This window comes from Erythrolamprus reginae, chromosome 6 (assembly GCF_031021105.1).
Source record: "Erythrolamprus reginae isolate rEryReg1 chromosome 6, rEryReg1.hap1, whole genome shotgun sequence".
NCBI classification, from domain to species: Eukaryota; Metazoa; Chordata; class Lepidosauria; order Squamata; family Dipsadidae; genus Erythrolamprus; species Erythrolamprus reginae.
The window spans coordinates 78,550,857-78,564,319 of NC_091955.1; the positions used below are offsets into that span (position 1 = coordinate 78,550,857).

A 13,463-nucleotide genomic window follows, 5' to 3' on the forward strand; every position below is an offset into this window, starting at 1 on the left:
TTCTCTTTTACGTACACATCTGCTTTAACATAGCAGGGAGAAATTAGGTTTTTTAAAACGTTTGCTATATTTTTATTGCATATTGTATTTAGTTGATGGTGTGTCAGTCAGTTCCCCCCACCTCCCAACCTCAGATCTTCCTTCTGTTTCAGAGCTCCTACAGAAGCTTGATTGTTAGTTCTTGTTTGTTAAAATCCCACCTGTACCAAGCTGTTTTTCTATTGCTGCCATTAGCAGAAAACTGTGTATTCCAAAGGATTGGGAGAGATCTCTCCTTGTGTCAAGTAGCTGCCAGTTGATGCAAATTCATAGTTAATTGGACCATAAAGCTAAAATATCTTCTACATAGATCAGGGGAAATGGTGCTTTGGTTTACATGAACATCAGGGTTTCTTTCTCCAAATGTTTTGCTCCAAAGAGTAGGTGAAACATATGAAGCAAACCAGCAATTCTCAGAGAGACAGAACTGTTATATCGGCATATATTAGGTGCTTTCCATGGCTCTCCAATGGCTCAGAAAGACAGGCACAAAACATAGTGTAATACCTATACTTTGACTTCTGTATACAGTTAGCCCTTGACTGATGGCCACAATTGAACCCGAAATTTCTGTTGCTAAGTGAGACAATTGTCTCACTTTTTGATCCATTTTATGACCTTTCTTGCCAGTTGACTCAGGGTTGACTCAACCTTCCATCCTTCCAAGATGGTGAAGGTAATATGCTGACTGTCAGCATATTGAGGAATTATTGAGTCTGTCATCTGCACCTCTATAACTGCCTGGTTTGGCTGTGCAACCAAACAGAGAGACACAGACTTCAATGGATAGTTAGAACTGCAGAAAAAACAATTGCTACCATTGAGGACCTATATACTGCACGAGTCAAAAAGAGGGCTCTGAAAATATTTACAGACCCCTCACATCCTGGACAAAAACTGGTTCACCTCCTACCCTCAAAACGACACTATATGGCACTGCAAATCAGAACAACTAGACCCAAGAACAGTTTTTCCCCAAATACCATTACTCTGCTAAAAAACGAATTCCCACAATACTGTCAAATTATTTACTAAGACTGTATTGCTATTCTTCTCATGCTTCCTAGTACCTGTCTCTTCCCACTTATGACTATAACCATGTTGATTGTATCTTTACAATTTATATTGTTTTATTTGTTTCCTAGTATAATTTGATTGCTTATTAGTAACCTAAGACTAACAATAAGATAGTGTTGTCTCTTATTTCTTGATGAATGTATTATTCATCAAATTCCTTGTGTGTCCAATCACACTTGGCCAATAAAGAATTTTATTCTATAAAGAATTCTATTCTGTAAAATTGTTTAGAGAGGGTGGTATATGTCTAAATGCTATTACTATTGTTATTGTCAACAGGGTTGCTAAATCAACCTGGCTTCCCCACTGACTTTGCAAAACGTGATCACATGACCATATGACAATGTAACCATCATAAATATGAACCAGTAACCAAGCAAGTGACTATAGGGACTGTGCAGAAATCATAAATATGACCAATGGGGGATATAAAAGGGGATATAAAAAAAATTAAAAAGAAAGGGGTTTGGTTCAGAATTCTGTACAGATTAAAGAAACTGGAGTTTGAGAAGGGTTGATTAAGTTTGAAATATTTCTTAATTGTTTTGTTTAATTTTAATTTTATTAATTTTTAATTAGATATTTGAATTTAAGAATTGATTATTGGTATTAATAGAGTTATTAGTATTGATTATAATAAAATACTGATTTAGAATATTAAAGATTGAGTGAAATTAGATAATATTTAGAAACTCTTTTTTCTTTTCTTAAAATGATTGAAATTGATTGATATTTGAGATTAACAATTAAGTTCAGTTGCTTCTTTAAAGAAGCACCTTTGGGACATTCATGGCTTTGATGACTTGGTTAAATAAGGTCCAGGAGGGAAGTGTTTTTAATAGGCAAGTGAACACAAGAACAAGGGGACACAATCTGAAGTTAGTTGGGGGAAAGATCAAAAGCAACATGAGAAAATATTATTTTACTGAAAGAGTAGTAGATCCTTGGAACAAACTTCCAGCAGACGTGGTAGATAAATCCACAGTAACTGAATTTAAACATGCCTGGGATAAACATATATCCATCCTAAGATAAAATACAGAAAATAGTATAAGGGCAGACTAGATGGACCATGAGGTCTTTTTCTGCCATCAGACTTCTATGTTTCTATGTTTCTATGACTGAGAATCTCCATAGATATTTGAATTTAAGTGTCTAAAGCACTGGAATTTATGATCATGCCTTATGTGTGAAACCTAACGGTAAGTAAAAGCAGGATAGTTAATAAAAATCAATTTGATTTATATTTGGCTAAAATTAAACAAAATTAATATGGTTGCTTTTTAATCATTTATATAATAACACTCTCTTTCTACCATATTAAAATGTATACCTTGGCATCAACTATTAAAAGTTTTTGGATCCTGCAGCTACCTTTCCTATAAACTATGCAAGTCAAGAATTTTGCAGCCTTAGAAAATTGGTATTTCAGTAATATGCTAGTCTTTGAGATAATATTATTCTTTCTCTCATTCCTTAAGTAAATATTCAATCTTTCTTGCATTATGGAAAGGCACTTCATTACTTAATTTAGATAACATTTCTTTACTACCAGTTCATATCACTATTTGATTCATTGTTATTTCTTGAAAAAGCTAAGTGTGCAAAGCCAATGCAGTGTTTAATGGACTTTATAAAAGAGTTTTTAAATTCTGCTTTCGTTTTCCTCCTCCTTACAGAAGCAAATCCTGAAAAATTCAACAGCCGGTTTAGAAATAAAATGTTTTATGCCGGGGTGAGTTGATATACTCTCTTTTTTCCTCTCTGATTTCTTTTTTTGTTCTTATTTTGAGCAATTAACAATAAAGAAATAAGCCAGTATCATTCTAAGAACATGGTCCTGGCACATCTGAAGAGAAAAATGTCTATCCAGTAGGTCTTAAAGCTACTTATATCTGTACATAAGAATCAAAGGTTTTAAAGGAAACAAATGTTTTGTATATATTCTAAGAGAAAAGCAGCATTGGCTAATTGTCCTTGTACTTTAGATGAGGAACCATAAGGACACTTTAGTTAAATTCCACCTGTCAGTGTGCTTTTGCCTAAATACTATTTATTAGATATTTTTTTTAAAAAAAATTCTTATTATTTTATAAGTAATCCAAGGAGGCAAACAGATACAGTACACCAGCGTTTCCCAACCGGTGTGCCGCCTGGGCAGGGCGCTGCGGTGCCTCTGACCTCTCCGCTCCTGCCCGATGCCGCGGTTTCTGGCGCTCTCCTGCTGGGTCCCAAAGAAGGCAGGCAGGAAGGAGAGCTCCATTCTTCGCGCCTTTTTCCCGCCTTCCTTCTTTGGGGCCCAGCAGGAGAGCGCCAGAAACCGCGGCATCGAGCAGGAACCGGGAGGTTGGAGGCACCGGCACGGCAGCGCCCGCCCAGCTGAAGGTTCCCTGTCGTCATCGGCAAGTGTCCTTTGGGGCCCGGCGGGAGGGCACTGGCGGTGGGAGCGGGGGGGGGGGGCGCGGCTGCAGCGGCACAGGCAGTCGCGGGGAGATGGCGGGGGGAGCGGGGGGCGGCTAAAGCGGCCCCGGGCACCGTTCCCTGTACGCTTTTCCAGGGGCGCGCAGGGAGCCGCGGCCACCCGCCCGCCTACCGGATTTCCCTCCGCGCGGCTGGGGAGGTGGATTTGCCGCCCCCGCCAGCCCGATCTCCCTCCAGTGGCTGGTGACGTAGTTCTACCGCCCTCGCCAGCCTGATCTCCCTCCGTGGGGGGGTGGGGGGCGACGAACCGACGACCGGGGGCTGTCCGTCCGTGTTGGGTGGTGCAGGGCAGGCACAGGCAGCCCCAGGGGAGAACAAGGGAGGGAGAGAAAGGAAAGAGAGAGTAAGGGAGGGAGAGAAAATTGAATGAAGGAGGGAGAGAAAGAAAGAGTAAGAAGCAGAAAGGATAGAGAAAAAGGAAGAGAAAGGGAGGGGGAGAAAGGAAAGAGGGAGGAAGGGGGGGAGAGAAAATTGAATGCAGGAGGGAGAGAAAGAAAGAGTAAGAAGTAGAAAGGATAGAGATAAAGGAAGAGAAAGGGAGGGAGAGAAAGGAAAGAGGGAGGAAGGGGGGGAGAGAAAATTGAATGAAGGAGGGAGAGAAAGAAAGAGTAAGTAGAGAAAAAGGAAGAGAAAGGGAGGGAGAGAAAGGAAAGAGAGAGAAAGGGAGAGAAAGGGAGGGAGAGAAAATTGAATGAAGGAGGGAGAGAAAGAAAGAGTAAGAAGTAGAAAGGATAGAGAAAAAGGAAGAGAAAGGGAGGGGGAGAAAGGAAAGAGGGAGGAAGGGGGAGAGAAAGAAGATATGAAGGAGGGAGAAAAAGAAAGAGAGATAGGAAGGAAAGAGGGAGAGAAAGGAATGAGAGAGAAAGGGAGGGAGAGAAAGGGAATGAAAGAGGGAGAAGGGGTGAGAGATAGAAAGGATAGACAGAAAGGGAGAGAAAGGAAAGAGAGAAAGGGAGGGAGAGGAAGGAAAGAGATGAGAGAGGAAGGAGGAGACAGAAAGAGAGGAAGGAAGGAAGAGAGAAAGAAAGAGGGATGGAGAGAGAAAGGAAGGAAGAGAGAGAAAGAGGGAGGGAGAGAGAAATAGAGCGAAAGGGAGGAAGAGAGATTTTTTTTGTCCAAACTTTTTTTAGCGCCCCCCCCCCCATGTTCCCCAGGATTTTGAAAATATGAAAAATGTGCCGCGGCTCCAAAAAGGTTGGGAAACACTGCAGTACACCTTCCTCCTCCTACTTTTCACCAAGGCAACAGCTCTGTGAAGTTAGAGAGTGACTGGCCCAGGTCACCCAGCCAATTTTCATACCTATAACACATAGACGCCTAGTTTCTAGCCTGACGCCTTAACCCAGGGAAATGAAACTCAAAGGCCTGTGGGCTTGATCTGCCCGCAGGATGCTTAGATCGGACCCGCGGGGAAGCCCTGGAAACAGTGAAGGACCAGCTCGTGGTGCCTCTGCTAGCAAAAAATGGAGCTTGGGAATGGCCTCACCGAGGTCTGTTTTCACTGGTAGAAGGCTGCAGGAGACTGTTGCAGCTGAAAATGGAGCCAAGGCGAGCTGTGCACAGCCTCTGCAAGCTCTGTTTTTGCTGGCAGAAGGCTGCAGGAGGTCATTGCAGCCAAAAATGGACCCTCGACAACTGATGTCGAGCTGGCCAGGCTCACCTTGGCCATTCCACCCACCCAGCCCTCTAGGTCAAAAAGAATTGAAAAATCGAGTTTGAGACCCCTGTTGTTAAACCATGCTAAGTATATCCAGTTATGGGTACTACTTTGATTCTTGCTGTATTCTGGAGGCCATCAGCCTCCAGAAAAAATTAAAGCAAATGTCCATGCTAAAAATAAGCTAATGCATCAAGAATCCTTTCATTCTTCTGTCCATGTATTAAACTGATACAGGATCAAGAGGAGGAGGAGATGGAGGAAGAGGAGGAGGAGGAGGAGAGGAAGGAGGAGGAGGAGAAGAATGTAATTTATTGGGGAATAAAGTCTTAGCCTTCTGGTGTACTTTTATCTTATTTTCCATTCTGTTGTCTTAATGTCTTCCAATTTAAGGGATTGTTTTTTTTTAAGAGACTACTAAGAAGTAGACACTGCTTCCAAATATTTCTATAATTGTTGACATGGGGCAAGTTTACTTAAAGTTTGCTTGATGTTATAGAAATACTGTCAAAATTTTCAGGAAAAATTATATTTCACCTTTTCGTATTGCTTCTTTTCCTATGTAATCTAGGCAGCTTTTTCAGATTTCCTTCAGAGAAGCTCGAGAGATTTATCCAAACACGTGAAAGTTGTAGTAAGTATAATACAGTATTTTGTATCTTTTAATGTCTATAATCTGGGAAATGACTTGTCAGTTTGAACATTTTGTCTGTAGCCTAGAAAAAAACATTGAAGACATTTTTATTCATATTAATCTGAGTGAAGGTCATTTTCATTTATATTAACATGAGTGAAGGACAATTTCATTTATATTAACATGAACGAAGGTCCTGGGTTTGGTGCCTGAGTGACCACTTTTAATAGAAACAAGACTTTGATGCCTTTAATTCAAAACAAATGATAAAGATCAAGAAATAATTTCAGGCAATACGTTATCTTATTTTCTGGACATAATTGAAATTTCCTCGTTTGTCCTTTGTTTATGCACATGGAATTTTTTAAGGTTGTGCAAATCTTTGCTAAGAAAGGATTGAGGAAACCACACCCTCAAATCTGCTTTGTAAAATGAGGCATGTCCTCCCTTGTGAAAGCCAAGTCCTCACTGTTGCACCCTTAGCAACAGCCGTGGTTACTCCTGATTGGCCAGTTCCAGGAGCGGGAGTTTCTGGAGCCCGGATTGGCTGCTGTGCCTGACAGCTATTTATAAGAGCTGTCAGGCACGGCTGAGGCGTTTTTATTCCAGTGTAGGCTTGCTGTTCAGTTCTAGTTTGTGCCTGTTCTGTAGTTCCTTGTTAAGTCAATAAAGAGTTATTTCAGAGTTCCAGTTGTGATATATAACACTCACTTTACTTGATTCAGTGAAAGGCCACTTGTCTTTGGCACTACCAAGACAAGGCCTGAGGCCGTCACATGCACAGAAGCAAAAAAACCACAAGATTTCGCTTGCTGTGCATGTGCAGATGCCAAATGTCGCACTGATGGCCATCTAGGGCACACTGGTACCCGCCAAAGATGCATGGACCTTCACTGACAAACAAGGATTCTCCTACTGGGACAGTGCACCAGATAGCGTAACCTTGAACCCATTACTGACTTGATTTCACCTGCTTCATTTTGCCGTTGGGCACTGGGAGGAGCTGGAAGAGACTTTTCCACATGAGCTGCGTCTTCTGGCTTTCAGAACTGCGTAAGAAAGCCGTGATCGATGGATTATGTGCCATCAAGTCATTTTCGACCCTTAGCAGCCACATAGATTTTCCCCATGGTGATCCTTACCTGGTCCTTCAAATTTTCTAATGGTGCCCCCATTGCCATGGCAACAAAGTCTATTTACCTGGCTGCCGGTCATTGTCTTCTTCACTTTCCTTCAACCTTTGCCAGCATTATAGCTTTCTCGAGAGAGCTGGGTCTCCGCATAATGTGTTCAAAGTAGAATAATTTGAGCCTGGACATTTGTGCCTTGAGAGCTTCTAGGGAAGGCTGAAAGATAACAACAACAAAAAAAAATTCTCAGTGGGAAAAAATGAAAGGTTTGTCACACAGTTCTAATCTTTCTTGTTTGCAGCCTCAGCTAGCAATGAAATAAAATAAAAATAAAATAATAAAATAAAATATAATATTAAATAAAATAAAATAAAGGGAGAAAAAAGACATGGGGGGTTGGGTAATATAATTTTTTAATAATCCTAATTAAATATTTACATATAAGACAAATTAACACATTATAAAACGTAAAAGATATACACACATAAAAAGTGAAATATGTACAAATCTATATCAAACCACGAGTAAAAAGATTAACACAAACGTCAACTATCCTGTTGACTATTGTTTGAAACAGCCTATTTATAGCGTCATATTACTATCCTAAATCCTTATATACATTGCTTTAACTTTGTAGTTAATAAATGATTTGATCTTTAAAATTTTTAACTTAATAAAGCCCCTAAGTTCCGTTTTCACTGACAGAGGGCAGCAGGAGGCCATTGCGGCTACAATCTGAGCTCAGGAGAGCCACGCACAGCCCTTCTGAGCTCCATTTTCTCTGGCAGAGGCACCACAGGTTGGTCCTTTGCTGTTTTATCGTGGCCCCACAGGCCAGATCTCAATACCCCATGGGCCTGATCCAGCCCTTGGGCCTTGAGTTTGGCACCCCTGCTCTAGAACATATACTTGCCAAATGGATTTTGTTACACTAATAAGCATACTGCTGAAGTTAGAAGGAGCTTAGGAACAGGAAAGGTGTGCTCCCAAGTATTACAGTCTTCAACTTGATATCTTCCAAAGTACCTATTTGCCAGATCATTTTAGGTAGACATTCCAATCAAATTACCTGAATCTTGCACTGCAGCCTACTGAGATTCTATACCTGTTCAGGGCACCCTGATTTGAACTGGATAGCCACTGCTCCAAGACTGTACTCTTTTCTCAACTTTCAAGATCCTGTTTCTCATCAATGGATTACTCTGCTATGAAGTTCACGTGTTCACATTTGCTTTCATTTTCTCTCTCTTACTCTCTGGCAGTGTGATGGAACTGACTTGACTTCCAAGATTCAAGAGCTGAAATTTCAATGTATAGTATTTTTAAACATACCCAGGTAAAAAAGTTTTTAAATTCTAGGATTCATATAATGGAATCTTTGTTAGATGTTTCAAATGAGAAGAAAACAAACACACGAAAACCTTGTGTATATATATTTATTTGAATGTATTTCTTTATTGGGTTTATCCTGTTTGTACTTTTTGCAGTGGTGAAATTTAGAAATTTTCTGTACCGGTTCTGTGGACATGGCTTGATGCGCTTGGTTGGGGACATGTGACTGGGTGGACATGGCTAACCTTTTAAAAACTTCTTTTTTAAGCATTTTTTAACTGCCAATTTTCCGGTATCCTTCACAGTTTTTTTAAAACTTGTAATCTGTCTACTGTCAATCTCTGTCACCAATACTGAACTTTTTCAACATTTCTAGTCCTGCCTTTAACCCCCTCTATGCAAAGTCAAAACAAAAGAAAACAAAATTCTGTTTTATTTCTGCTATATGTTTCATTCCAAAAAAGAGTCAACTTCTTCATTTCATGAGTGTATGTAAAATATCGTGTTTATTGTTAAAATATTGTGGGCATTTCATAGTGTATTGCAACAGAGGCGGAGTAACGACACGGACACAAAGAACTAGATTTAACATGGGTCATTTTTATTAATTAAATTTGCATAATTTATTCATCAAATTAGCAGTAAATTTAACTATAACCCAAAACAAGGACCTGCAGGGTCAAACAATTGCTTCCGGGGTGGAAAATGACATCATAAAAACTTCCGGGGCAACTTATGGGCGTAGCTCCATGCTGACCCAGGTGAAGGGCCCCGCCCTCACCTGGGTCTCTGCCATGCACCTGCATGTGGGAGGTCTCGCCGTCTAAACCCCTATAAGGGGAAAGAAATGGGCGGGACCCAAAGACAGGTTCCCCCCAATTGCTCAGGCCGGCTAGCCACCACAAGCCTTTGGAGAGAACCTGTCAATCATCCCCAAAGATGCCCAATGGAGAACAGTCAGTTGCTAAACACCACCCAGTTTTCCGCCCCTAACCTGCCTACCCAAATGACCAAAGGTAAGCCAATTAGCCTAAGCTGGGTGCGAAGCACCCCCTAACCGCTTATCCGTCGCCGCAGTGTGGAATAGGCGAAAAAACGGTCGCGGAAAATACGGAGACCACCAAAAATTCCTATTCGGCCCCCTAAGGGCGACCCCAGTGGCACACTGAAAGATAGGGAGGGCGGGTGGGTGTTCGCTCTGTCGTCGAGGGGCGAAAAGGAGGCCCCAAGCCTGCGCAGCCCTTTTTATAGGGCTGGCAGGCTCCGCCCCCAAAGACGTCATCGGCCATGGCCGATGTATCAGGAAATGGCTGAGATCTCGCAAAATCTTGTGAGATCTCGGCCCCCAAGATGGCAGCTACGCCGGAGGTCGTGTCTCCCTGGCCCTGCTGCAAAACGGGCCGGGGAGTGAAGCACCGGCCAGGTATTATAATAACACAGCACTTCCCTGACCCAGTTTTAAAATAGTATTGTCGCACAAGCAGCCCATAAAACCTTAAGCCTTGTCAGTGAATCAATATGTTCCCCAGAGAAGAAGGTTAATAAAAGATTTGGATTTTTGTGAGAATATTTTTTTAAAAACTAGTGTTTGGGAATTCTTATTTTTAAATTGAAGAGGGTCAGCACAAGTTCTCAATTTAGTTTTTTTCCTGGACTGGAGATGGTTATGCTGACCTTTCTTCACCTGTATCAGACCATTTCATAAATATATTACATTTGGAAAAAAAATTCTGGACCACATCACTATTGCGTGATATGCTTTTTTAGGCTCAAATAGTGGTTGACATAGGTGATCTCTATAGACACACATGGACTCTCACATTGAAGAAAGAACCTTCCAAGTGAGATATTTAGGCAATGGAACAGAAGGTCATAGAGGCAGCAGTGGTCATGATCACTCTATATTAGTCTATATAATCTTTGGCTATACTATGCATACAGTCATCTTCAATTTATTACAAAATAGAAGTTTGGGAGCCTCTCGGGTAGTTAGGAATTTACTATAGAACCACAGATAAGCATATCAATGCATGTGCTTATTTTGTTAGAATAAGAGGAAAGCAATGACGATTATTACTTTGGATTAAAGGTGGGTAGCATTTGAAGGGCATTTGAACATTTAAACAAAGCCACATATGTGTTTGATTATATAAGTTTCTGCTAAAGATAAAATTGGCTGAATGTTCACTGATGTCCTTACAGCTTCAACTTCTTTCTATAGGTACTGTGCTGGCACAATGCCCTGGGGTAATCCAGGAGACCATCGAGAATTTGAACCTCAGAGACACGATGATGGTTACATTGAGGTTATTGGATTCACCATGGCATCCTTGGTGGGTATTTTTTTACACATACATTTGTTTTCATATTAGTTACAATGCTAATCAGTCAATCAGAGCAAAATGAATTAAATGCAGCTGCGAGAGCCGTCATGGGCTTACCCAGTATGCCCATGTTTCACCATCACTCCGCAGTCTGCACTGGCTGCCGATCAGTTTCCGGTCACAATTCAAAGTGTTGGTTATGACCTTTAAAGCCCTTCATGGCACTGGACCAGAATATCTCCGAGACCGCCTCCTGCCGCACGAATCCCAGCGACCAATTAGGTCCCACAGAGTGGGCCTTCTCCGGGTCCCGTCAACTAAGCAATGTCGGTTGGCGGGCCCCAGGGGAAGAGCCTTCTCTGTGGCGGCACCGGCCCTCTGGAACCAACTCCCCCCGGAGATTAGAACTGCCCCTACTCTTCCTGCCTTCCGTAAACTTCTTAAAACCCACCTTTGCCGTCAGGCATGGGGGAATTGAAACATCCCCCCCCCTGGGCACGTTGAATTTATATATGGTATGCTTGTGTGTGAGTCTGTTAGTTTGTGGGGTTTTTTAAATCTTTAAAATTTTAAATTGTTGATTACTTATGATTTGTCTTTTTACATGTTGTGAGCCGCCCCGAGTCTTCGGAGAGGGGCGGCATACAAATCCAAGTAATAAATAAATAAATAAATAAATAAATAATAAATAAATGGCAATTGGCAATGAACATTATGCATTTGGTATGTATCTGTATTGGATAGATTTGCCAATTTAAGGAAACAATGGAAAAATTGTTTGTATGCAACTGATTCTTCTCTCTGTACTTGATATTTTTCTTCTTCCTTACTGGTTTTGAGATGTGGCAGATGAGGCTACTGCAAGGAGCAATGATTTCTGAAAAGATTGTCCCTCTTTCCATGAAAATATCTCCCACATTTAATCTCTCCCAATTTCAACAATGGATGAAGTACTGTAGATTTCTTGTTTTCCTACTGTTGTGGGGAAAATAAAAAGCCCTTAGGAGGATTTATCTCATGGTGTCAAGACTGAATTGAAGACAGACTGCTGTAGGCTATTAGCAAGATAAGTCTGTAATGAAAAGTGGGATATTGGCCAGACAATTTGGCCATCTTCTATTTAAGATAAGGCAAGAATTTTGCACACCATCTAAGAATCTTTTAAAACTTTCTTTTATTTTGGAAAGGGAAGAAAGGAAGAAAGAAAGATCTAGATATAACATTTCTTCTCTTTTCTCCTCCTTTATGTCATGGAAAGGCTGCTCTTCAAGTAGGAGGTCATGGAGAGAGGTTACATCAGTGTCGGGAAGTGACTCTACTAACCTATAAGTCCATCCCCATGCAAGTGGATGGTGAACCATGTCGGCTAGCTCCATCGCTTATCCGAATCTCCCTTAGGAATCAGGCCAATATGGTGCAGAAAAGCAAGAGAAGAACATCCATGCCTTTGCTCAATGAGTAAGTTGGTTACATGTGCTTTTGGGGACAGGCAAAGCTTAAACGTGACGTGTCAGAAATGCGAGGTGAAGCTGCCATTGCAGTTGGGAATGAATTAAGGATGTAACAACTATGCTGAATCTGTATAACGTTGTGTGGATAATTGTTTTTCTCAAAGCTTGTCCCATCTCCTGTAATAGAATTTAGCAATAGCATTTAGACTTATATACCACTTCACAATGCTTTACAGCACTTTCTAAGCGGTTTACAGAGAGTCAGTCTATTGCCCCCAACAATCTGGGTCCTCATTTTAGTGACCTTGGAAGGATGAAAGGCTGAGTCAACGTTGAGCCTGGTGAGATTCGATCTGCCAAACTGCTGGCAGCCAGTGATCAGCAGAAGTATCTTGAAGTACTGTACTCTAACCACTGCACCACCAAGGCTCCATGACTGCCATGCTCCATATTAAGTATCTTGCAGCTTCCCTAAAGATAGAAGAGGCCACGCAACAAAATTTTCAGAACTGACCTTGCAAAAATGAATCTCTGATAGCAATTAATCACACCAGTCTCTTTCTTTTAATTTCTATTTCCCATGAGGGTCTCTCCTGGGCTGAATGAAAGTTTCCAGTTATGCTTTAAGTCTCTTGAAATGAAATAGTTTTTGTTTGTTGTGCACCCCGTTTTTGGGCTCGGCATGCTAACTCATGTGTATACCATAGATGTGAAGTCCTTTGCTATAAATCTGTTGTCATGGACGCATGATCACATCTTTCCAGTCTCTTGATTTAAAAGACAAAAAAAGGCTAATATGAATGACTAGATTGCTCCAATATGAGCATGAGTCAGTAACTTTCTGAAAAACGGGAACATAAAGTTTGACCCTTTGTGCAGTACTGTATATCTCCAGTCTAATAAGGTAAGCAACTTATTGCCATCCATGCAGGAGCAGGCTTCGATTACCGCTGCTAATGGTGTACCATGCGCACAGCTTCTCTTCTCTTGTGTGTGTGTGTGGCATTCCAGCATGATTATGCTTCTGCGCATGCGCAGAAAGCAAAATCTTGCAAGGGGACAAGAGCGCGGGAGATATTTCAGTGATTTTTTTTTTGCTTCTGCGCAATCTATGGAAATTCTCAGCCGTCTAGGTCATGGTTGTCCCAAAAGTGTTTTTCCACCCATGGAAAATGTTTATCTTCTCATCCAGAAGCTTCTTGGATGAGAAGCGAAATGTCTTCAAGGAAAAAGAAAGCCCAGTTGCCTTTTGAAAAAGCATCTTTGGGACAGTTATGCAAATAATAGAATTCAGGTCATTTGCATAATTATATTACAACATATGCCATGACACTTTTC

The 13,463-nt window shown here is 41.2% G+C and overlaps 1 protein-coding gene across 1 annotated transcript in view; it reads left to right on the plus strand.

Annotated features, from left to right (window-relative positions):
* The window catches only part of DGKI (diacylglycerol kinase iota), a 167,065-nt gene that overhangs the window by 34,925 nt on the left and 118,677 nt on the right, over positions 1-13,463 (plus strand). The window contains exons 15-19 of the mRNA XM_070754972.1: positions 2,796-2,851; positions 5,826-5,888; positions 8,281-8,354; positions 10,572-10,683; positions 11,933-12,132. Of these exons, the coding sequence (XP_070611073.1) occupies positions 2,796-2,851; positions 5,826-5,888; positions 8,281-8,354; positions 10,572-10,683; positions 11,933-12,132 (505 nt within the window). The remainder of the gene's footprint in view (positions 1-2,795; positions 2,852-5,825; positions 5,889-8,280; positions 8,355-10,571; positions 10,684-11,932; positions 12,133-13,463) is intronic.